Below are 25,736 nucleotides of genomic sequence, written 5' to 3' on the forward strand. Positions count from 1 at the left end.
GTTTAAAGCAGGAGGGGAGTGATTTTTTTTAAAACCCAAGGGGCAATTTTTCACACAGTGGGTGGTGAGTACATGGAAAGAGCTGTAGGCGGAAGACTTAACAGGTGGACACAATGCCAAATGGAGTTCAATGGAGTTTCAGACAGGTACATGGATAGGACAGATTTTGATAGATATTAACCAAATACAGGCAAACATGTTATAACATGTGGTCAGCCTGAAAGATGGTGCCCACACCCAGGTGATTATCCGTGTGCTCGTCGCAGAAGCGGATCTGCAATCACACATTACAATCTCGCCACACATTTAAATCTCCACTCTTACAACAACATTTATTCGCATTATTCCCTTAATCATATATCTGTACACGGTGAATGGCTCGATTGTAATCATGTATTGTTTTTCCACTGACTGGTTAGCACGCAACAAAAGCTTTTCACTGTACCTCATGCTAATAAATAAACTAAACTAACTCATCAGGCCAAAAGGCCAGTTTTCATGCTGTATGATTCCATGATTCTGTTCAGTGTTTCAGCAGAAACAACTATGTAAAACTAGTTTTCTTCCAATTAAATATTTCACTCCAGATTTCTCATTGTCTTTTCCCATAACTAATCTAAATCTTACTGCAATATGATAAATTTTCCATAAATGTTATCCATGACAGTTGCTCCAGAGAATCAGGTCAAGGAATTTCGTTTGTCGCCTGGAAATCCAATTTCCAGAAAGATAGCATCAAGTGACTATTTCAAGTTGAACATGACATTCAGATCTATATTTTTTAATCTCGGACTTGTCGAGCACGTGACCTGCTTTGACTAAAATGTGCAGTCTTCAGAGTTATCTTCAAAATAATACTTAATAATACCCCGCATTAATTTAAGATCCAGGTGTGATACTTAAATTAAAATTAGACCAACATATGTCAAGGGAGCCCAGTTACAAGAATGTGTCATCAGCTGTGTGGAAAATTCTAGTTTATTCAGATTTTGCTCCCCAAAGTGATGGGAAATTTAATACATATTGTTCTTGCTGAAACTTGGTTTTGGGTTTGATGCCTGGATTTTCTTTAGTTTCATTTAGTGATAGTGTGGAAACAAAATCCTTCGGCCCGCCGAGTCCCCAATGATCTCCCATACACGAGTTCTATCCTACGCACTAGGGATAATATAGACAAGCCAATTAACATACAAACCTGTTATATTTAGAATGTTGGAGTAAACCAGTGCACTGTGCCACCCTTAAATTCTTAAATCAGATGGTTTCCTCAAAGGCAATAGAAAGCACATGGCATTTGCCCCTTTAGAGGTCTGTAGGTTTCGGAAAGACTTTACTTTCAAAAACTTCCTACTTCTGAAACATATGTTCAGAGCCAAGTTCATGGAACAGGAATAAGATTTGTTTAATGCTCTTCGCAAATTAAAATTATAAACTTTGTACCCATCCCAAATGTGAATGAACTCACTTGAACATGTAATGGAAAGCTAGTTTAAGACTAATGGAATCACAAACCAGCTATTGGAAAAGGAGCAGAGAAACTGGAGACCACTTTTAGCACCATCTGTACTGTGATGAAATCATTGCTTTACTAGCCATTATTACCTTTCTAGGCTGCCTTGCAGTATGTCTGTTGAGCTGATAATTCATCCATGCAACCCAATTGATAAAACCATTTGAATTAAAGTCCTCCTTACACTTGGAACCACCTGCCTAACAATAAAAAGATGGTGATTATTAGAAACCAGCCCAAAGTTAACAACAGTATAACTGATGGAGCCTTATGAAACATACCACTTATGAAACGCATTCCTTTACTGCAGCTGTTGCAAATGAGTCCAGTAAAGGTAAAAGTGTCATCAAGGAGTATGCTTTACATGCTGATTTTCATACCTTTTCTATAATCAAACCAGAAACTCTGAACAGGCAGACCATTGCACACTCATTCTTCTTTTTATCATTTAACAAGGAAGTCCAAATATTCCCTCTGACAAACATATTCCTGTTATTGACTCTCAAGCATTAATTGATTTTGGTGTAATCCAGATGCATCATTCAGAGAAACTTCAGAGAAACATTGCACTTTAAAAAAAAATGCTTACCTGCATGTGATCAGCTTCTTGCCACGGTTGCTGCTGCCGCTGTTTGAGCTGGCAACCAGTGATAGCACAAGATCTTTCTGCAGGTCGAAGGCCAAGAGTAGAGGCTAGCATCTGGTCGCTAAGCCACAGCTGAGTCCTCAGAGAAGTGGGTGCTGTTGTCCCGAAAGCAGGCTGATGCTCTAAAGAAGTAAAACCATGTCTTGGTCCACAGGTCTCCCTGGCATCTTTGGTTGCTTTGGTTGCAGAGAAGGCACTGAATGCTAAATCTGAGGGTTTTTTACTAGACGTTGACTCTGACAAAGAGGAGTCACCTGCAGCATTATAAAGACTCTCAAATTTGTACTGCCCATCAGAAAGTGGATATTGGTTCTGGGGGGACTCTTTGGTAGATGTATTCCAACTTTTTGTGTCTTGGCTTTTCAAATATTCCGTGTTGGGATGTATACAGTTTTCCGTTACATTGCCCCCATATGTGCAGAGTTTTGCGTTACAATTTGATACAGTGACGATGCTGCTTACAAAGTTCCCGTTGCCAGAAACATCACCGTCAGGACTTTCCTTTCCTGGTCCACTGAGTTTGGAGAGAGATGACCATTTCCTGATGGGTCGGGGGTCCTTCATGTCTAAAGAAGGGTTCAGTATAAAAATATTTGTAGGCTTCCCAGGCAACGTCTGAAAAAGATTCCCTTTAGAACAGGTAGGTCTGTCTTGTTTTCCAGGCCTGGTTAATGAGGGATTGGAGGTAGAAGGCATAACATGAGCTGTAGGGATGACAATGTGTGATCGGATTGGTTTAAAGGATGAGATTCCACTTGAGTGCTCTAGAAAAGAAAAGAAAAAAACAATTAACTAGAATAGAAACTTTGGAAAGGATCTTTATGCAATAAACACAGCTGATTAAACTTACTCTTACATTCAACAACTCCAAATCAAAGGTGAGTCTATGATAAATTGCCTGGCTTTGCCATTGCCTGTCCTTTATGTGGAATTTAAAGGACAGGCAATGGTAGTCCATAGAACCAGACTGATTCCTGGGATGTCAGGACTGTCTTATGAAGAAAGACTGGATAGACTTGGTTTATACTCTCTAGAATTTAGGAGATTGAGAGGGGATCTTATAGAAACTTACAAAATTCTTAAGGGGTTGGACAGGCTAGATGCAGGAAGATTGCTCCCGATGTTGGGGAAGTCCAGGACAAGGGGTCTCAGCTTAAGGATAAGGGGGAAATCCTTTAAAACCGAGATGAGAAGAACTTTTTTCACACAGAGAGTGGTGAATCTCTGGAACTCCCTGCCACAGAGGGTAGTCGAGGCCAGTTCATTGGCTATATTTAAGAGGGAGTTAGATGTGGCCCTGGTGGCTAAGGGGATCAGAGGGTATGGAGGGAAGGCAGGTACGGGATACTGAGTTGGATGATCAGCCATGATCATATTGAATGGCGGTGCAGGCTCGAAGGGCCGAATGGCCTACTGCACCTAATTTCTATGTTTCTATGTTTCTATGTAATTTGTGGAACAGTGTTTCTTTCAATTCTGCTCACTTTCATTCACTTTTTCCCCTATGTACATTAATGATTATACCAGTGTTGCTTCCTACACAAACTCAAAACAAATTATTATCCTTACTGCCAAGTTCCACCCTGCTTTCACTATCATAACAGTTTTTACTTCTCCATCTCAGGGGATAGTTTGGTGACCATAGTGTCAGAGAGCTATAGAGTATAGAAACAAGCCCGACAGCCCACCTTGTCTATTCCAACTAAGTGGGCATACTGAACTTGTCACATGTGCCTTATTTAGCCAATAGCCTTCTAAACTCTTCCTGTCTATACATCTGTCCATATGCATTTTAATCATTACAATTGTTTCCACTTCTGTAGCTTCTTCTGGAAGCTCTTCCCAGATATGGACTACCATTGTAAACAGCTCGTTCTAAGCTTCCCCCCAGTCTAGTTTCAGTCAAAAATCACCGAGTCAAGCAGTTGCGCAACTAATCTTTATTTTGATAAAACACAATTACAGTTCCCACTACTGTACCTAACCTGTTCGATCCTCGTATCTGCCTGACCAAGCCCTCTTTAGCTTTGTTCAAGCAGAGACACTCCAGAATGTCATGCAGTCCCAAGCGTTCTCCCAGAAGATCAACAAAGGACCTCATGGGAGTGGCCTCTTATAGGTCCCTGAACCTTGAGGGGCCAAAACGCATGGGGGTGGTCTCTTTATAGTCCAATAACTGATATCGATTAACCCAGTACATAATAGGCATTTCCCCAACCCAATAATACAGTGACTAATACAATGTATTCAAATGGAGCTTCTGAGAGGAAGCAAACATCGCAACATGTGCCTTGATATTCAAGAAACCCAGACAAGGCTCAATACTTAATCCAATCAACATCTAGCAAAGTAAAGCTTTGCAACATTATTTACAATGTATATGTCTGGTTTGCATTCATCCAATCCATTCCCTGCAATTTGCACCTAATTGCCAGGATCTGCAGATGTTCCATTCTCTTCCTGCAGCTCTTAACTAGGCTCTAGACAAACTGCCACCATTCTGCAGCTTGTCCTAGTTCTGCAGAAGGCACATTTAAATTGACCAAATGGCCTAGCAGCCCAGAAGCCTTTACTCAATTTTAGTGTCCTGGTCTCCCCAATTTGTCCAGAATTAACATCATCTGAGAGAAAAGGATGCCCCCCTCTTAAACCAAAAGCCTATACCCTTTATTTTTAGAATCCTCTACCCTGGGGGGAAATACTTTGTTCACTTTATCCATGCCCCTCGTGATCTTGTACACCTTAATATGGTTATCCCTCAGCCTCCCATCCTCCAAAGAAGAGTCCCAGTCTACCCATTGTTATAGTGCCCCCTACGTAGGATGCAACTTCGATCCCCACCACTGGCAGACAAGCCAGGAGAGGCCAGTCTTCAGCATCATTGGTAACAGCTGGGTCCAATTAGCTGACTTGGCCTACTTGAACCTTGTGAGCCTACACCTTGTGAGCCTACTCCTTGTAAACTCAGGCATTCCAGCCACAGGGGAAAGAAAGTGAAAGAGAGAGAAAAAGAGACAGAAAAGTGAGTGAAAAGGGAGAGAAAGAGAAAGAGAGAGATAAAAAGAGAGAGAAAGAAAGAAAGAAAGAGAGAAAAAGAGAAAGAGAGAAAAAGAAAGTGAGAAAGTGGGGCATGAGAAATATATAGTCACCCTTTCACCTTGCATTTAGAACTCATTGATCCTTCACCAGACCCATTTCAAACACTCACTTAGCTATGAGCAGACAGGAACCTGGGCTACACTTTCTATGGTGTTGCCACCCATCCACTTGCATAATTTGCTAGGGTGGGCTGTGATTTTCATTGGACACAACTCAGCAAATTTGCCAGGTAGTTAGGGAAATGGAAAGGGTGGTTAGAGAGAAAAAGGTTCCTCTGTGAACCTAAGAGGAGTTGATAAGGTCAAGACTGAGGAGAGAAGTGAGGAAACACATTTACACACAAAAGTGTGGTCATAGTTTAAAACTTTTTTCAGCAAACAAATAACACATTCCATTGAGGTTATTAATCTTAACTCTGAGATTAATCGATGTTTGGCAGCCAGGAACAGAAGAGTAACAAGTGACAAACAAACACACATAAATCAGGACACTAATCAGCGGTAAATGGGACTGAAGGCTGAACAACCTATACTTTGGGTTCCACAGCTGCCGGTCCTCTGCCCAAGCAGAAATCGTCAGCAATGAAGCAAAGAAAAAAAATTAAGGAACCCGATTCACGGCCCAGACCCATATGTCAACATCTTGAACAGAATATGAACAGAATAGAATCCAATGAGCAAGCGAACAAACTGCTTAAAGAGGTTATTTGTTGTGATATTTTAAGACAAACACATGGAATTTTACTCTCAGTGCAGCACATAGGAATTGCTGCTTACTGCAGGCACATTAATGATGAGCCAAGTCCAATAGCACACTTGTTTAAGGCTGCCCTCTTGTGGCTAAATTAGAAGCTGCTGCTGATTCCAGACATGAAAGCCTCATCAACATTAGGGTCATCCTTGGCTCCAGCAGGTTCTACCTATTATTTCATCAACATTCAGTATGTCACATAATCTGATTTTTTTTTTTTAAGTAGATCTTTTTTTTTTAATGGTGTACATTCAGGAAATATTAGTCTGATCATCTTTTTCTCTCAATTGCTTGAAAAATACCTTAACATAAAAGTTCCCATTTAAAGACAACTTTTAATTCCAAAACTCAAAATATTTGATAGCATTTTTAAAATGTATTTCTTAGCTGTAGCAAACATACATAGAAACATAGAAAATAGGTGCAGGAGGAGGCCATTCGGCCCTTCGAGCCAGCAAGTCAAGTCAAGTCAAGTTTATTTGTCACATACACATACGAGATGTGCAGTGAAATGTAAAGTGGCAATGCTCGCGGACTTTGTGCAAAAAGACAAACAAACAACCAAACAAACTACAAACAGAACAGCACCGCCATTCATTGTGATCATGGCTGATCGTCCCCAATCAATAACCCGTGCCTGCCTTCTCCCCATATCCCTTGATTCCACTAGCCCCTAGAGCTCTATCTAACTCTCTCTTAAATCCATCCAGTGATTTGGCCTCCACTGCCCTCTGTGGCAGGGAATTCCACAAATTCACAACTCTCTGGGTGAAAAAGTTTTTTCTCACCTCAGTCTTAAATGGCCTCCCCTTTATTCTAAGTGTGGCCCCTGGTTCTGGACTCGCCCAACATTGGGATCATTTTTCCTGCATCTAGCTTGTCCAGTCCTTTTATAATTTTATATGTTTCTATAAGATGCCCCCTCATCCTTCTAAACTCCAGTGAATACAAGCCTATTCTTTTCCATCTTTCCTCATATGACAGTCCCGCCATCCCAGGGATCAATCTCGTGAACCTATGCTGCACTGCCTCAATCACAAGGATGTCCTTACTCAAATTAGGAGACCAAAATTGTACACAATACTCCAGATGTGGTCTTACCAGAGCCCTATACAACTGCAGAAGAACTATTTACTCCTATACTGAAATCCTCTTGTTATGAAGGCCAACATACCATTAGCTTTCTTCACTGCCTGCTGTACCTGCACGCCAACTTTCAGTGACCGGTGTACAAGGACACCCAGGTCTCGCTGTACCTCCCCCTTACCTAATCTAACCCCATTGAGATAATAATCTGCCCCCTTGTTTTTGCCGCCAAAGTGGATAACCGCACATTTATCTATATTATACTGCATCTGCCATGCATCTGCCCACTCACTCAACCTGTCCAGGTCACCCTGCAACCTCCAACATCCTCTTCCAAGTTTACACTGCCACCCAGCTTTGTGTCATCCACAAACTTGCTAGTGTTGCTCCTAATTCCCTCTTCCAAATCATTAATATATAAGGTAAACAGTTGCGGCCACAACACCGAGCCTTGCGGCACTCCACTCGCCACTGCCTGCCATTCTGAAAAGGACCTGTTCACTCCTACTCTTTGCTTCCTGTCTGCCAACCAATTTTCTATCCACGTCAACACCCTACCCCCAATACCATGTGCTTTAATTTTAGTCACCAGTCTCCCGTGCGGGACCTTATCAAAGGCTTTCTGAAAGTCTAGATACACTACATCCACTGGCACCCCTTCATCCATTTTACTTGTCACATCCTCAAAAAATTCCAGAAGATTAGTCAAGCATGATTTCCCTATCATAAATCCATACTTAGGAATCACATTCTTAGACCTGGCCAAAGTATCTAGATTCAGGACAAGAAATTGATCTACATGTTAGCACACACTGACAGGTCATTGTGCAATAGTTTATTGTTTCAGGCACAGGACCATTGCTATAAGACATTCATTTGTGCACATGGTCTTCATTCCTGCTGCAACATGCCCTTGGGCATCCTGTGCATCCTCATTTTTAATTCATGCTATTTATTGGGATGTGTCTTCCGTCTAGAGCAGGGGTTCCCAACCTTTTACCCCGGGCAACTTTAATAGCACATAACAATATTATTTCACTTATTTATGAACAACTAATGATGTACCAGTATACCAGATACCAGTATACCAGAACCAAACACAGTCAGTCAATGAGAAAAAATATGTACAAATCCAGAATCATCAAATTTACCCCCTGGGTAGGCGAAATTTACCCCAGGTTGGGATCCCTTGGTCTACAGGGTAGATCTTGATGGTAGAGAAAAAACAATCATGAGTTTGGAGCCAGTCTATATATCTCCTGATTTGCATTTCCAGCAGGAGATATAAAGCAGTCTGATAACCCGGTTTCTTTAGTTTTACCAATCTTGACAGTGTCAAGATTTCTCTCCACAATGAAACTTCTGAGAATGCCCGATCCAGCACTTTCATTGAATACATTGCATCATCAGAAAAAAATTATAGTCAAAAATCTAATCTACTGAACATTTCATTTCATTCATGTCCCCGCCATCTGGCAAAGAAGTATTAATTTATTATGACTACATATCAAAGCTCTGACCATTGTCCCAGCTCCAGACATACCTTTACCACATTTTAACTTGTTTTCTTAACACATCATTTGGATGTTGCAACCTAAATAAAGAGATATTGCACTCATGTGGCAGCAATCACTTCCTTTTCTGAGTCCAAATACTTGTCAAGGTCAACAAAATACATTTATAGTGCAATTATTGCTATAATGCGAGAAATTACGACAATTAATTTCCTATTATGACATTGGTCAATTAGTTAAATGTCATAATGGGTCCCTAATGATGAAATCAATAAGAAAAAAACAGAAACATGCAGACCTGCTTAATATGCTCCACTACCTTCATGCAATGCTGATTCCTTTGTGATTTATTGGTACATTGGGCCATTGTGCTTCCTTTGTTTAAGATAAGGTGCATTCTAGCAGCACCATGGCATCTTATGTATTTGCGTGGGTCAGAAAAGTCTCGCATTGTAGGAATGTCTTTGTCTAAATGTTCGCCACATTTCCAATAGAGACTCCTTTCATTGCAAATAAACAACACAGTGGATTCCACTGTTTCAATTTTGCACGTGCAATCTGAATATTTTACAGCAACAATTCAAATATCAGTTGCGTGGGATAAGTTGCAATCTTTGTTCTGAAATAGAATAACTGCTATTTGCCGAAGAGTAAGTTCTGATGCAGAATTACGAGCTCAGTCGCACAGGTTGGGAGGACTTCTTGCTTGTTTTCTCAGGTACTGGTTGCTCAAGTTGTTGGCTGCACATCACGCCTATAGTCAATGTTCATTTGTGATGGCATTGGCGTGGAGATGGACGTACTTTTTATTACATGACAATGTGTTGGGCCGGGAATGGAAGGACTAACCTTGCAAAGGTGGAATGGTGCTCTGTCAAATGAGGGTGATGTATGATTGGAGGGAGCTGGAATCACCCTACAATGTTGCTGTTGTCTTCCTTAGGGAGAGATTTTACAGAAGGGAATTCTTGTGCAAACTGTACACCATACGTTTGCAAGCAAGTGTATAGTGTAGTGATGGATATAGAATCAGTAGCCTCAGGAATAGTCAAGTAAACTCTGCTAAATAGATGATAGTACCCTTTTCCACCTATCATTTCTGCTTCATTCTTCCAAATAAATAGGTTGCAGATTGTAGTTGTATCTAGTGAAAGGAGGGGGTATCAAACTTCCTAGGCCTCTTCATGGGGCAGTTTAATCACTCAGTCTGCATTCACATAAAAATGCCAGACTTTGTAAGAACTGCCAATTTCTTTATCCCAGAGATATCAGCAAATCATTTTGGTTTATAGGAAAGTTGCTTTGTTATCACATTCTTTTAAAAAAATTCAATGTTCTTAAAGTGTCGTAAATGTGTTTTTACTCTTAAACTGAAATATAATTGCATTTTACTGAACTTTTATATTAAATACTGAATTCTAATTACTGAAATATAAAATAATCTGAAAAAGGGTCTCGACCCGAAACGCAATCTATTCCTTTTCTCCAGACATGCTGCCTGACCCGCTGAGTTACTCCAGCTTTTTGTGTCTATCTTCGGTTTAATCCAGCATCTGCAGTTCCTTCCTACACATATAATTTTCAAACCTCCATAATGAGATTTGATCAAAAAATTATCTTAAATATTAGTTCAGGCATCTGGGCAACTTTCAATAACATGATTACTACATAGAATTTCCTTTATAATAATGTCACACAATATCACTATTGATGACAACTATGTCTTACTATTGTGACTGCTGCACAATAGTCTGCACTACCAATGATGCTTGTGATATATATATATATATATATATATATATATATATGCTGGAAAAATCCACATATAGATTAGCTTTTTCAGATGTGCAAATTACTGACACAAGCCGGACATTATCAAGGCTGCAGCCATTTCTGTCCCCACTGAATTCAGCTACTTTTCAATATTGTGTGGACGAAATGAGTTGGCTAGACATTGGTATCCATGATGATGGATATCAGGAAAAGTGAATGCAATTATGGACTTGGCTCTTCCTGCCATGATTATAAATATTTCAATAGCTTTTTTGATGCACGGAGCTTCAAAAGAATAGAGAGTGAGCCTCTGTGCTTGCCCTCACAGAATAATGCTTGGTTGGAAGGCACAAGAGCATTGCGTGAATACATTAGTTGGCAGAAGTCCAGTTGTATTCAGCTGCTTTTGGTGCTCATAAATTCTCATTGATTCTCATTGTCCTGTGCAGTGATTTCTCCTTTGGTATCTCATAAACAGCGGTGGAGGGTCAGAGCGGTGAGGGCTTGAATCGGGCACGGGGCTTGTTCTCACAGAGACCCAGGACCGTTGGAGACAGCGGTGGAGGGTCAGAGCTTACCAAATCCCGTGACGTTCCACACTCCATAGGGAGGGTTTCTGGGGAAGCCGCTGGTTGGTGGAAGCAGACTAGAGGAAGCAGCTGATTGGGTGCAACCTCAGGTTAGCATTTCTGCTTTTTGGTTAAAGGTACAGTGATTTAGTAAGGGTACAGTGAGCTAAGGGAGGCTAGGGAAGCGGAAAATCAAAATGTGACAGGAGGATCCAGAATGTGTGAAGATAAAGCTCTAGATGTAAAAGGGGCAAAAACGGAAGGAAGGGTAGTAAAAATCATCTGAAAGTGCTTTATCTAAATGCGCTGTACACGGTATTGGTGAGACCACATTTGGAATACTGTGTACAGTTCTGGGGTCCATACTTAAGAAAGGATGTACTAGCCCTGGAGGCAGTGCAGCGAAGGTTTACAAGATTAATTCCTGCAATGAGGGGATTGACATATGAGGAAAGGTTAAGTAAGCTGGGACTCTACTCTTTGGAGTTTAGAAGAATGAGAGGCGATCTCATTGAAACGTATAAGATCGTGAGGGGCCTTGATCGGGTGGATGCACCGAGGATGTTCCCAATGATCGGGGAGGCTAGAACTAGGGGACATAGTTGCAGAGTGAGGGGGGGCTCTTTTAAAACTGAGATGAGGAAGAACTTCTTCACCCAGAGGGTGGTTAGTTTGTGGAATTCACTGCCCCAGGGAGCAGTGGAAGCAGAAACGTTAAATTTATTTAAGTCAAAAATAGATGGTTTTTTAGCTGCCAAGGGGATAAGGGGCTACGGGGAGAGGGCAGGGATATGGACCTAGGTATGGTTAGTATAGTAGACCTGAGTGATCTCCTGGACAAGTGTCGATCGCCTGGATTGGGGTCGGAGAGGAATTTCCCGGATTTTTTTCCCGAATTGGACCTGGGTTTTTATCCGGTTTTTTGCCTCCCCCAGGAGATCACGCGGTTCTTGGGGTGGAGAGGGGTGATAGCGGTATAGAGGGGAGGGTAGTGTCTTGTGTTCTGTGTCTTGTGTCTACTGTTTGTGGGTAAGTGTGTCTGTTTAGTGTTCAGCCATGAGTGAATGGCGGTGCGGGCTCGACGGACCTGATGGTCTACTCTCGCACCTACTTTCTATGATTCTATGATTCTATAATGCTGAATGGTTCCTGTCACACTCCCCAACATAGTTTTTCTTTAGTCCTTACAGCGAGGAAGGAATGGAATGGATCAGACCAAGGCTAAGTAGGTTATGATGGTAACCCCATCTGTCGTCAATGGCCCACATTACCTACTGCTTGGTTTTGGGGTGCCAAACATGTATTTTGCAGATCCCCATTAGCAGGGTGTATGCCCCATTCTAAACCTTGGAGAATCACATCCCTGCATAAGATAATCAAACACACTTTTATTCAGACAGAAAACAAAATGATGACAAATCTTTCCAACACATTTCTACAAATAAATTAGTTTATACAAAGACAAGCAGAAAGGGATAAGCCAATTACTAGGTTATATTTTCTGGTGTGCTGACAATTGACATATCCCTGGGCGAGATTTAGCTGCACGGACCCATTGTAATTTAGGATATTGACTTAGTCCTTCAGTGATACATGGTTTAGTGTTACTTTTGACGGTTAAGTCAACGCCAATTCAGGGTTTAAAAAAAAGCAACCTTTGCAAAACTGAGATTTACATGTGTCTGGTGTCAATTTCAAGTGTGTCATTAGCAACAAATGAGAAATGTTAATGGGCCATTAAATTAACTGTAAACCTCTTAAATACAAAATTGCAAACTAAATGGTGATGAAAAAAAGAGCATTCTGCCACCACCCATATATCCAGGAAACCCTGCAGCCTTGACATTACTGCAAAATGTCAGTATCCTTCAAGAGGGAATCAAGAGTGGTTATTTGTTGTATGCATGGATATGAATTAGAAAAATGAAAGTTTTCCATCCATAATGCAAAATCATGTGTTAAAGCTACAGCATGGTGGTCAGAGCATCTCGAACATTTGAAGGAAGCCAGTTGTTTCTCCCAATATATTTAGTCTTAGCATTTCTCCATAGGCCATCAACAGAACCAAGAACAGTATAGAACAGGACACAGAAATTGAACCTTTAGCCCACACTGCCTCTGCCGAACATGCCAACACACTCCCATCTGCCTGCACATGATCCATATTCTTCCATTCCCTGGGCTTCATTGTGTCTATCCAAAAGCCTCTTAAATGCCACTATCATATCAGCCCCCACCACCACCCATGACAGTGCCTTCCAGGCATCGATCAAGCTCTGTGTAAATAACTTGCTGCGTGCATCTCCTTTAAACTTTGCTCCTCTCCTTAAAAGCAACGCTCTCTAGCCCTTGGTATATCCACCCTGGGGAAAATGGTTCAGACTGTCTGCTATCTATTCCACTTATAATTTTATACGCTTCTATGAGGTCTCCCCTCAGAGTCTGATGCTCCAGAGAAAACATTCAAGTTTGTCCAGGCTTGCCTTATAGTTAATACTCTTAACCATTTAGAGGTTTGTTCCAGTGTCTTTTTGGTATATTTTTTCTTTAGTGAGAATCTCCAGGCAGGAAAATTTAATTTAACTTAGCCGCTGATATCTAATGCACTTCATTTCAGTATAGAAGGCAATTTTAATTCTGACTTAAAGCAGCTTTGTCTAAAACGCCACCCTTGTATGTTGGCTTCGTGAATATTTTACAGCAGCAATTCAACTGTCAGTTGCGAAGAAAACTTTGCGATTATTGTTCCAAAATAGAAATATCTACAATTTGTTGAATAAAATGTCCTGATGATGCTGGTTTACATTTAGACAAGCTCACTCGCATAGGTTGGGAGGACCTTTTACTTTTTTTGTCTCAGGATGCTGCCTGCACATCGCGCCTATAGCCAATGTTCATTTGTGATCGCATTGACATAGAGATGGATGTACTTCTCCCAACACATCAATAGTCGTCTGAACACAATTTGTCAGGGAATGGAAGGACTAACCCTACATAGGTGGAGTGGTGCAGTGTCAAAGGAAGGGTGGTGTTTGACCACCAGGGGCGCCGGGGAGATGGCCAGTCCTGCCGGCAGTCTGTTCGTTTTTTTCATCTTTTTGTTATTTTTAGTGTTGTTAAACGTTAGATTTAATGTACTTCGGTTTGTTTTATGTGGGGGGAGGGGGAGGGGGGAGGGGGGGGGGGGGGGGGATCAGGGGGAACTATTTTCAGGTTCTTACCTTCCCAGAGATTAGATCATTTTTGTGCAGACAATATCCTGGCTCAGATTTAGATCCATTGGGAATTTGGGATTTTGAATGTTTTCATCAGGAACACATAATTTGATGTTGTCATTGATGGTTCATTCAAGGTATATGGCAGAACGACATTGTCAACTTTGCTGTAGGCCAATGTCCTCCTGCCATTTGCTTTGGCCTTCTTGACCAGGTACCCTCCACCCCACTGCCAAACCTATCATCATTTAAGTAGCGTAGGAAATAGGCAACGTTTCGGGCCGAAACCCATCTTCAGACTGAAGACTCACATCAGTCTGAAGAAGGGTTTTGGCCCGAAACGTTGCCTATTTCCTTCGCTCCATAGATGCTGCCTCACCCATTGAGTTTCTCCGGCATTTTTGTCTACCTTCGATTTTCCAGCATCTGCAGTTCCTTCTTAAACACCTATCATCATTTAAAACAGGCCTCAGTGTGTGAGGCAGGAGGCAGAGAATGGTAGCACTCTGACCCAAAATGTAGGGGAGAGAGAAGAAAAAGACAATAAACAGAGAATAAGAGAGGGTGGGTTTCTTAAATGTGTATATTTTAATGCTAGGAGCATTGTAAGAAAGGTGGATGAACTTAGAGCCTGGATTGACACCTGGAAGTATGATGTTGTGGCGATCAGTGAAACATGGTTGCAGGAGGGCTGTGATTGGAAACTAAATATTCCAGGATTTCGTTGCTTCAGGTGTGATAGAATTGGAGGGGCAAGAGGTGAAGGTGTTGCATTGCTTATCAGGGAAGATATCACAGGAGTGCTTTGGCAGGATAGATTAGAGGGCTCGTCTAGGGTGGCTATTTGGGTGGAACTGAGAAATGGGAAAGGGGTAGCAACAATTAGAGGGGTGTTTTATAGACCGCCAAATGGGGAGCGAGAATTGGAAGAGCAAATATGTAAGGAGATAGCAGATATTAGTAGTAAGCACAAGGTAGTGATTGTGGGAGATTTCAATTTTCCACACATAGACTGGGAAACACATTCTGTAAATGGGCTGGATGGGTTGGAGTTTGTAAAATGTGTGCAGGATAGTTTTTTGCAGCAATACATAGAAGTACCTACTAGAGAAGGGGCGGTGCTGGACCTCCTGTTAGGAAATGAGACGGGTCAGGTGGCAGAGGTATGCATTGGGGAACAGTTCGGGGCCAGTGATCACAATACCATTAGTTTCAATATAATTATGGAGAGGGTCAGAACTGGACCTAGGGTTGAGATTTTTGATTGGAGAAAGGCTAACTTTGAGGAGATGCGAAATGATTTAAAAGGAGTAAATTGGGACAGTTTGTTTTATGGGAAAGATGTGGAAGAGAAATGGAGGACATTTAAAGGTGACATTTTAAGAGTACAGAATCTTTATGTCCCTGTTCGGTTGAAAGGAAATAGTAAAAATTGGAAAGAGCCATGGTTTTCAAGGGAAATTGGATACTTGGTTCGGAAAAAGAGAGAGATCTACAATAATTATAGGCAGCATGGAGTAAATAAGGTGCCTGAGGAGTATAAAGAATGTAAAAAGAATCTTAAGAAAGAAATTAGAAAAGCTAAAAGAAGATATGAGGTTGCTTTGGCAAGTAAGGTGAAAGTAAATCCAAAGGGTTTCTACAGCTATATTAATAGCAAAAGGATAATGAGGGATAAAATTGGTCCATTAGAGAGTCAGAGTGGACAGCTATCTGCAGAGCCAAAAGAGATGGGGGAGATATTGAACAGTTTCTTTTCTTCGGTATTCACCAAGGAGAAGGATATTGAATTATGTGAGGTAAGGGAAACAAGTAGAGTAGCTATGGAAACTATGAGATTCAAAGAAGAGGAAGTACTGACACTTTTGAGAAATATAAAAGTGGATAAGTTTCCAGGTCCGGACAGGATATTCCCTAGGACATTGAGGGAAGTTAGTGTAGAAATAGCAGGGGCTATGACAGAAATATTTCATATGTCATTAGAAACGGGAATAGTACCGGAGGATTGGCGTACTGCGCATGTTGTTCCCTTGTTTAAAAAGGGGTCTAAGAGTAAACCTAGCAATTATAGACCTGTTAGTTTGACGTCAGTGGTGGGCAAATTAATGGAAAGGATACTTAGAGATAATATATATAAGCATCTGGATAAACAGGGTCTGATTAGGAACAGTCAACGTGGATTTATGCCTGGAAGGTCATGTTTGACTAATTTTCTTGAATTTTTTGAAGAGGTTACTCGGGAAATTGATGAGGGTAAAGCAGTGGATGTTGTATATATGGACTTCAGTAAGGCCTTTGACAAAGTTCCTCATGGAAGGTTGGTTAAGAAGGTTCAATGGTTGGGTATTAATGGTGGAGTAGCAAGATGGATTCAACAGTGGCTGAATGGGAGATGCCAGAGAGTAATGGTGGATGGTTGTTTGTCAGGTTGGAGGCCAGTGACTAGTGGGGTGCCACAGGGATCTGTGTTGGGTCCACTGTTGTATGTCATGTACATCAATGATCTGGATGATGGTGTGGTAAATTGGATTAGTAAGTATGCAGATGATACTAAGATAGGTGGGGTTGTGGATAATGAAGTAGATTTTCAAAGTCTACAGAGACATTTATGCCAGTTGGAAGAGTGGGCTGAAAGATGGCAGATGGAGTTTAATGCTGATAAGTGTGAGGTGCTACAACTTGGCAGGACAAATCAAAATAGGACGTACATGGTAAATGGTAGGGAATTGAAGAATGCAGGTGAACAGAGGGATCTGGGAATAACTGTGCACAGTTCCCTGAAAGTAGAATCTCATGTAGATAGGGTGGTAAAGAAAGCTTTTGGTGTGCTGGCCTTTATAAATCAGAGCATTGAGTATAGAAGTTGGGATGTAATGTTAAAATTGTACAAGGCATTCGTGAGGCCAATTCTGGAGTATGGTGTACAATTTTGGTCGCCAAATTATAGGAAGGATGTCAACAAAATAGAGAGAGTACAGAGGAGATTTACTAGAATGTTGCCTGGGTTTCAGCAACTAAGTTACAGAGAAAGGTTGAACATGAACAAGTTAGGGCTTTATTCTTTGGAGCGCAGAAGGTTAAGGGGGGACTTGATAGAGGTCTTTAAAATGATGAGAGGGATAGACAGAGTTGACGTGGATAAGCTTTTCCCACTGAGAGTAGGGAAGATTCAAACACGGGGACATGACTTGAGAATTAAGGGACTGAAGTTTAGGGGTAACATGAGGGGGAACTTCTTTACTCAGAGAGTGGTGGCTGTGTGGAATGAGCTTCCAGTGAAGGTGGTGGAGGCAGGTTCGTTTTTATCATTTAAAAATAAATTGGATAGTTATATGGACGGGAAAGGAATGGAGGGTTATGGTCTGAGCGCAGGTATATGGGACTAGAGGAGAATACGTGTTCGGCACGGACTAGAAGGGTCGAGATGGCCTGTTTCCGTGCTGTAATTGTTATATGGTTATATGGTTATTATGTTTCAGAATCAAAGAGATTTTACGCTCAGGACTGAGATGCAGGTTTGTAGAAAATATAGTAAATGGCAAACTTTAGAAACTGTGTCAGAAGGAGCTGCAGATGCTGGTTTAAACCGAAGATTGACTAAAACTAAGCGATCTCTAAACTAAACTAAACTAAACTAAATAGACACAAAATGCTGGAGTAACTTAGGCAGCATCTCTGGAGAGAAGGAATGGGTGACATAGCACTCATTACCATATTATAATTATGATAGATAAGGAACGCCATTGATAATTAATCATTTTTTAATTGTGATGCTTATGATATAACTATGAAACTATGCTAATGATAAAATATCTCATGAAAAAGTACCAACATTAAAATATTGCTTTGTTAGGTTCAAATTTATTCAGGACCTTTCATTACCAAATATAGATAAACTCAGTTCCAGTTAATGTTAAAACCAATGAGAATAAACTACTGGAGTAGTGTTTCTTTTAATCAGACCACGAGAATGTTCATGCACAAGGCCTCTCCCAAGTTATCCAATCATGGTGAACCTTGGCCTTTATAGAACTTCTATAATGGTGTTTCTATGACAGTTAAATTGATTATTGGTCATCATTAAAGATGAAATACACAGTCGCTATTGGAACACAAAAGAAAATCATGTTCCTTTCAGAGGACTTCCGTACATAACTCACAAGAGAGTCAGAATTTCAGTTCCACCTGCCACTAGGCTTAGCTTGGAGTTAGCTAGCATTTTTAAACTTGGCATGGCCCCTTCTTGTCCTCTACAAACTCAACTGCTTGAGCAGGGTAGTGTTTGGGTCTCACTGTGCTTGGAGTTATCATATGCTCAGTCTAGAAACAAGGCCGGCAGCAGACTCACTCACTCTGGAGTCACATCAACTAAATCATCACAAGAGACCCTCCAGGAGGTCCCATTTATTTCTGAGTTGGAGTACCATACAATATGAACAATTTCAAATTTCCCATGGAAAATTTGGCCCATCGTGCCCAGGCTGGCTCACAGAGTCATCATATCCACTTCCCCACAATCTACCATTAATTTATACTATGGGAGCAATTTATAGAAGTTAATGAACCCAAATGTCTTTGCAAGCTCAGCACAGGCTTCACTGGAGGTCAGGGTCGAAACCATGGTCACTGTAGTTGTTAGGCAGCAGTTGCAACACCACCCCGTCCTTCCTTGTTCTTTTAAGTGATGGGCAGGTTTAGGGGATTTAACTGCAGTAGTTGAAGGTGCTGGGCAGTTCCATCACTGCCATATATCCCAGGGTGGTAGCCCTCCTGAAATCCTGAAATGGACTCTTGTCACCCCTCTGAACCCATCAGAAATGGTGCCAATAATCTACAGTAGTAACATGCACCGCCATTCAGTGTGATCATGGTTGATCATCCAACTCAGTATCCTGTACCTGCCTTCTCTCCATACCCCCTGATCCCCTTGGCCACAAGAGCCACATCTAACTCCCTCTTAAATATAGCCAGTGGACTGGCCTCGGCTGCCTTCTCTGGCAGAGAATTCCACGGATTCGCCACTCTCTGTGTGAAAAATGTTTTTCTTATCTCGGTCCTAAAGGATTTCATCCTTAAACTGTGACCCCTTGTTCTGGTCTTCCCCAACATCGGGAACAATCTTCCTGCATCTAGCCTGTCCAACCCCTTAAGAATTTTGTAAGTTACAGCTCAGACTCTCGAGTTCTGCTAGCATCCTAGTAGATCTCTGCTGCACCACTGTGTGTTAACCCACCTAGTCAATTGCATACAGTGTTATTTAGTGACAGTCTCCCCCTGCACTATGTGCTTCTTATGTGTAGGAAAGAATTTGGTGGGCGGCGCGACTCTCGTCAGCAGCGGCCTCTGCAGTCCGTCTGTGTTTTATTATTTTTTGTCTCGTTTTTATGTAGTTTTTGTTATTTTTTTTGTTGGGGTATGTGTGTGGGGGGAGGGGGTAACTTTAAAATCTTTCCACTGCACGGGAGACCCGACCTTTTCTTTGTCGGGTCTCCGTTGTCGTTGGGGCTGCAACGTGGAGCGGCCTCCAACAGGAACGACCTGGGGTTCCAGCTGCGGATCTGCTGACTACTCACCGTCACGGGGCTGGCCGAGTCCGGAGCGGGTGGAGCTATGGTGGAGCGCTGCTGCCACCCGACCTCCGGAGTTTCGGAGGCTGCAATTGCGGGTTTGGCGGACGGCGGCACCGGGAGCCCGCGGGTCCCTGCTGGGTGACCGCTTTTCGGGGCTTCCGCAACGGCGACTTCTCCCGCCCGAGTTGCGGGGTTGAAGAGCACCTGGAGCGGGGCCTTACACCATCGCCCCGCGCGACTTGGAATGGCCGCGGGACTTTGCGAGCGCACGCCGGGGGCTCTAACACCTTGCATCACCCGGCGTGGCTTTAATGGCCGTGGGACAATCGCCATCGCCAGCTGGGGGGCTTTGACTTTGACTCTGACTGACATCAGGGGGGAGAGTGCAGTGGAGAGATAATTTTTTTTTGCCTTCCATCAAGTTCAAGTTCAAGTGAGTTTATTGTCATGTGTCCCTGTATAGGACAATGAAATTCTTGCTTTGCTTAAGCACACAGAAAATAGTAGGCATTTACTACAAAACAGATAAATGTGTCCATATACCATGATATAAATATATACACACATGAATAAATAAACTGGTAGTGCAAATAACAGAAAGTGGTTGCTAATAATCAGAGTTTTGTCCGAGCCAGGTTTAATAGCCTGATGGCTGAGGGGAAGTAGCTATTCCTGAACCTGGTTGTTGCAGTCTTCAGGCTCCTGTACCTTCTACCTGAAGGTAGCAGGGAGATGAGTGTGTGGCCAGGATGGTGTGGGTCTTTGATGATACTGCCAGCCTTTTTGAGGCAGCGACTGCGATAAATCCCCTCGATGGAAGGAAGGTCAGAGCCGATGATGGACTGGGCAGTGTTTACTACTTTTTGTAGTCTTTTCCTCTCCAGGGCGCTCAAATTTCCGAACCAAGCCACGATGCAACCGGTCAGCATGCTCTCGACTGTGCACCTGTAGAAGTTAGAGAGAGTCTTCCTTGACAATCCAACTCTCCGTAATCTTCTCAGGAAGTAGAGGCGCTGATGAGCTTTTTTGATAATTGCGTTAGTGTTCTCGGACCAGGAAAGATCTTCAGAGATGTGCACCCCCAGGAATTTGAAGTTCTTGACCCTTTCAACCATCGACCCATTGATATAAATGGGGCTGTGGGTCCCCCTCCTACTCCTTCCAAAGTCCACAATCAGTTCCTTGGTTTTGCTGGTGTTGAGGGCCAGGTTATTGCGCTGGCACCATATGGACAGTTGCTCGATCTCTCTTCTGTACTCTGACTCATCCCCATCAGTGATACGCCCCACAATAGTGGTGTAGTCAGCGAACTTGATGATGGAGTTCGCACTGTGGTTCGCTACGCAGTCATGGGTATAGAGTGAGTACAGCAGGGGGCTGAGCACGCAGCCTTGAGGTGCTCCCGTGCTGATTGTTATTGAGGCTGACACATTTCCACCAATACGAACAGACTGTGGTCTGTGGACGAGGAAGTCGAGGATCCAGTTGCAGAGGGATGCGCAGAGACCCAGTTCTGCGAGTTTGGTAACCAGTTTGGAGGGGATGATTGTGTTAAATGCCGAGCTGTAATCAATGAATAACAGCCTGACATATGAGTTTTTGTTGTCCAAGTGGTCCAGTGCGGAGTGGAGGGCCAGCGAGATCGCATCCACCGTTGATCTGTTGTGGCGGTATGCGAACTGCAGTGGGTCCAGGTTTTTGTCGATGTAGGAGTTGATTTGCTCCATGATCAACCTCTCAAAGCACTTCATCACCACCGGCGTTAGTGCTACTGGTCGATAGTCATTGAGGCACGTCACCTTACTCTTCTTGGGCACCGGTATAATTGATGCCCTTTGTGATGGATGTTTGTGTAAACTGTGTTGTGTCTCGGGTCTTTTTGTTTTGTAATGTATGGCTGCAGAAACGACATTTCGTTTGGACCTCAAGGGGTCCAAATGACAATAAAATTGAATTGAATTGAATTGAAATGGTACATGCTTAAAATGCTTAAATCTCATCATCCTACAGAACCCATTAGCAATGGGTTCAATAATCTACAGTTGTAACATGCTGGTACTTATACCAGGATGTGCCACAACATATGGAATTTGAGTCCTTGCATTTTGGAAGCTTGCAACAGAGCCTTTTCTTTGGATAATATTGTTTTGAAGAATTAAAACACAATTTTACCCATACATGTTGACAATAAATGCATTCATCCTGGACCAGCCCCAAAAACATTCACATCCTGTTGGACTGGCCAACTCAAAATTGAACATTTTCAGAATTAGTACTTGCTCCAAATACCATGAAAATTAAGTATTAGGCAATCATATAGCACCCGGATTGCAAAGGGAAATGTTCAGTGTCGAGGTGCTCTGTTGCAGGATTTAAAAGAAAGGTGTAGTTTCTACTTTTGTGCTTATTCACTGCACCTCGGTTCATGTGACAAAGAAAGTACCATACCATGAGTTGTGCCATTTGCCTAGCACCTGTTAAGACAGATGAGTCCTATGTGTGGCAACAGAATACTTTCCTCTTTCTCCATCCAGTCTGTTTTGAGGCATCCTGGAGCAACTGCAGAACATCCAGTTCCCAACTGAAACTTACCTTCCGTCCTTGACTGCAATAATAAGAGAGAACCCATCTTTATATTTCTCCAAGCATCACAAGTGCAACTCAGTGCTGTAACCCATTCTTGGCAGGGAGCCGGTCTAAAACATCCTGAGTTTTTTTTAAATAGATTTATTTCAATATTTTAACAGTTAGCAGACGAGAAATCCTGTTCCTCAAAACCTACCAACAATTTAAACCTGCATTCCAAAATTGAGAAATTACAAAATAATGAGCTATATTTCATTAGTATTCATATAAGCAAGTAAAAATCTGCACAGATCTACATTTGGCCCACTGCCTTGCTGGAACTTCATCCTTTAACAAAGAGGCCATGTTTAATTGATAATTGGTTTGCAGACCACATCAGCACAATTAGAATAAATTGTGGCTGCAATTGTCACACCACCAAAGCCAGCTTGAGCTAGGAAAGGAGTTGGTAATAATGCACAATCTGCCTTGCTGAAAGCATCCCCCATTCGGCATGGTATGGGAGGGGTGGGTAGGAGCAATGGTGATGTTTGTGGAGCTATGGGAGCACTCTTGCACATCCTGGCACAAGTGAAGATATTCATAAAATAATTCACAAACATTGCTTTTGTTGATTGATCAAGAATCCCAAGGGGAAAGACACTGACACACTGAGATATTAGATCCCTACTAACATAAGGTTGTCATTAAATGGACCCCATAAATTTAGCAATGTGACTAACAGCTGAGCAATCTGGATACAGGCGAGCTCATTGTTTGTTATGCAACCTTACATCAGGAAAACATTCGCAATGCAGAGAGACCTCTACTCTATAATGTACTGCAAGGGTTGAATTTATACAAAACTTCATCAATCTCACAGAGGCAGCTTCAAGCACTTCACACACAACAAATCACTTTAAGTGCCTGTAGTTTTGTACCTGCAGAAGCAGTAATAAAATTAATCCATTTTCCATGATGTCGGTTCAAAGATGGATGTGGATCAGGAGACTAATAACAGATTGCCACAAAATATGTAATTCACCCCTATCATTGTTTTCTGTGCATCAAGTTGTATCTTTGATCCTATGATTTGTTAAACACAATCAAAACAACGGTTTATAATTAAAGACCTAAAGCATTGAAAAATGTAACCAAGAGTCAGAGTTCAAAACTTGCAGATGAAGAATAACTTAAACGTACATCCAGCTCGTCATGTTCACCGGCACTAAACTATCACCACTGGAGAGGTTACCAATAAGGGGAACTGTAATAACTGGTAACACCAATTTTGACCTTGGATGTATTTTAGATGTGATCTTTTTATTTATTTTTATTAGATTTCTGTTTATTCCCTTACGATCCTCCAGGCAAGTTTAATTAAGTAATTGGGTTGATACAACCCGATTGTATTGGTAAGTGCTCTCTGATTTGTATCACTCCAAAGTGGGAACATTTACTGTATATCTGTTAGAAAGGATTTCTGTCATGTTATATAAATTCGGGAATAAGATAGATAGATTTAGATATAATTTATTACCACACAGCCAGGCTGGTGGAAATTTGGGTTGTCTGCAGCGATACAATAATAAAGAACACACAACCACAATAAAACTGTAACACAAACATCCACCACAGCATTCATCACTGTGGTGGAAGGCACAACATTTGGCCAGTCCTCCTCCATTTCCCCCCCCGTGGTCAGGACCAGAGTCCAGAGTCAGTCCAGGATCGGCTCTTCCTCACCGGAGACCGCGGCTTTAAGTTGTTGTAGGCCGCAGGCCAGCGGTCAAGATTTAAAGTCCCCGCCGCAGCCAGAAGCACCGTAGACTGCAGGGCCGGCAGTCGAAGCTCCCCTCCAGGGGTGATGGTAAGTCCATGCCGGACCCGCGGTAGAAGTCGGCCGCGGGCCGGCAGTGATGACTTCTTCTTCCCCCGGGTCCCCAACGTGAGATCCCGGGCTGTAGACGCCGCACCAGCTGGAACTCTGCAGACCGCGACTTCAGGCCGCGACTTCAGGCTGCCGGCTGCCACGGGCCAGCGAAACAGAGCGCTCCCCTCCAGCGAGGGCTCACCCGCTCCACGCCGAGAGTCCACGCTGCGCCCGCCGCTGAAGCCCCGGGCGCGTCTCCGGGAAAGGCCGCGTCGATCCTTGATGTTAGGCCACGGGGGAGGCGACCTGGAAAAACTCGCCTCTCCGTGGAGGAGGTGACCGAAGCGGTTTCCCCCCTTACCCCCCCACACCACCCCCCACCACCCCCCACATAAAACACACAAAGAAACATTAAATACAGACTTTAAAACATACTAACGAGCTGCATGACATGGCTGCTGCCAGAGCAGCGCCCCCTACCCCACCATAGGAGGTGATAGGAGGAATAAAGTTTGGAATGAGCATTGGATGCATGAAAACCATGAGAATGGGGTTAGGAGGGAGAGCTAGATCAACCATGATTGAATGGCGGAGTCGAAGTGATCGGCCGAAAGGCCTAATCCTATCACTTATGATTTTTGACCTTATGACTTTCATACTTAGTAATCCAACTCCTGTCAGGCTCTGTTTGAGAAGCATCATTAGTCCAGGCTGACAAGGCTTGTCATTCCACTGCAAAGATGACACTAGGGCAGTGATGTCAACACTTCATACTCTCCAGATGTAGCTAAAATCAAGCTTTAAAATATCTTGCCCTGATCCTTTTCCCATCACTAAACTAAACATAATCCCACTTCTTCTATTCCTGGGCATAAATATCACCACCAATAGTACGGGTCTAACCATATTGATGCTACGGCCAAGGAAGCATACCAATGCCTCTACTTCCTCAGAAGGCTAAGGAAATTTGACATGTCGCCAATTACTCATCATTTTCGACAGATGTACCACAGAAAGCATCTTGTAAGGATTGCATCACTGCTTGTATGGTAATTACAAGGCAGTATAGGCATATTAACGATTTAGACAAAGGAATTAAATGTAATGTCTCCATGTTTGCGGATGACACAAAGCTGGGTGGCAGTGTGAGCTCCGAGGAGGATACTGAGGCTGCAGTGTGACTTGGATAGGTTGGGTGAGTGGGCAGATGCATAGCTAATGCAGCATAATGTGGATAAATGTGAGGTTATCCACTTTGGTGGCAAGAACAGGAAGGCAGATAATTATCTGAATTGTGTCAGATTAGGAAAAAAGGAGGTGCAACGAGACCTGGATGTCCTTGTACATCAGTCACTGAAAGTAAGCGTGCAGGTACAGCAGGCAGTGAAGAAAGCAAATGGCATGTTGGCCTTCATAGCGAGAGGATTTGAGTATCGGAGCAAGGAGGTCCTACTGCAGTTGTACAGGGCCCTGGTGAGACCACACCTAGAGTATGGTGTGCAGTTTTGGTTTCCTAGTTTGAGGAAGGACATTCTTGCTTTTGAGGGAGTGCAGCAGAGGTTCACC

General features: G+C 42.6%; 1 protein-coding gene across 4 annotated transcripts in view; it reads right to left on the minus strand.

Moving 5' to 3' along the window:
- The window catches only part of cep85l (centrosomal protein 85 like), a 246,642-nt gene that overhangs the window by 123,338 nt on the left and 97,568 nt on the right, over positions 1-25,736 (minus strand). For 3 of the 4 annotated variants that reach the window (XM_033021173.1, XM_033021175.1, XM_033021171.1), the window contains 2 exons: positions 2,100-2,920; positions 1,603-1,710 (listed from right to left, as the gene is read on the minus strand). In XM_033021173.1, the coding sequence (XP_032877064.1) occupies positions 1,603-1,710; positions 2,100-2,920 (929 nt within the window). The remainder of the gene's footprint in view (positions 1-1,602; positions 1,711-2,099; positions 2,921-25,736) is intronic. The other variant, XM_033021174.1, reaches the window with a different exon arrangement.

The sequence above is a fragment of the Amblyraja radiata genome, chromosome 5 (assembly GCF_010909765.2).
Source record: "Amblyraja radiata isolate CabotCenter1 chromosome 5, sAmbRad1.1.pri, whole genome shotgun sequence".
Classification (NCBI taxonomy): domain Eukaryota; kingdom Metazoa; phylum Chordata; class Chondrichthyes; order Rajiformes; family Rajidae; genus Amblyraja; species Amblyraja radiata.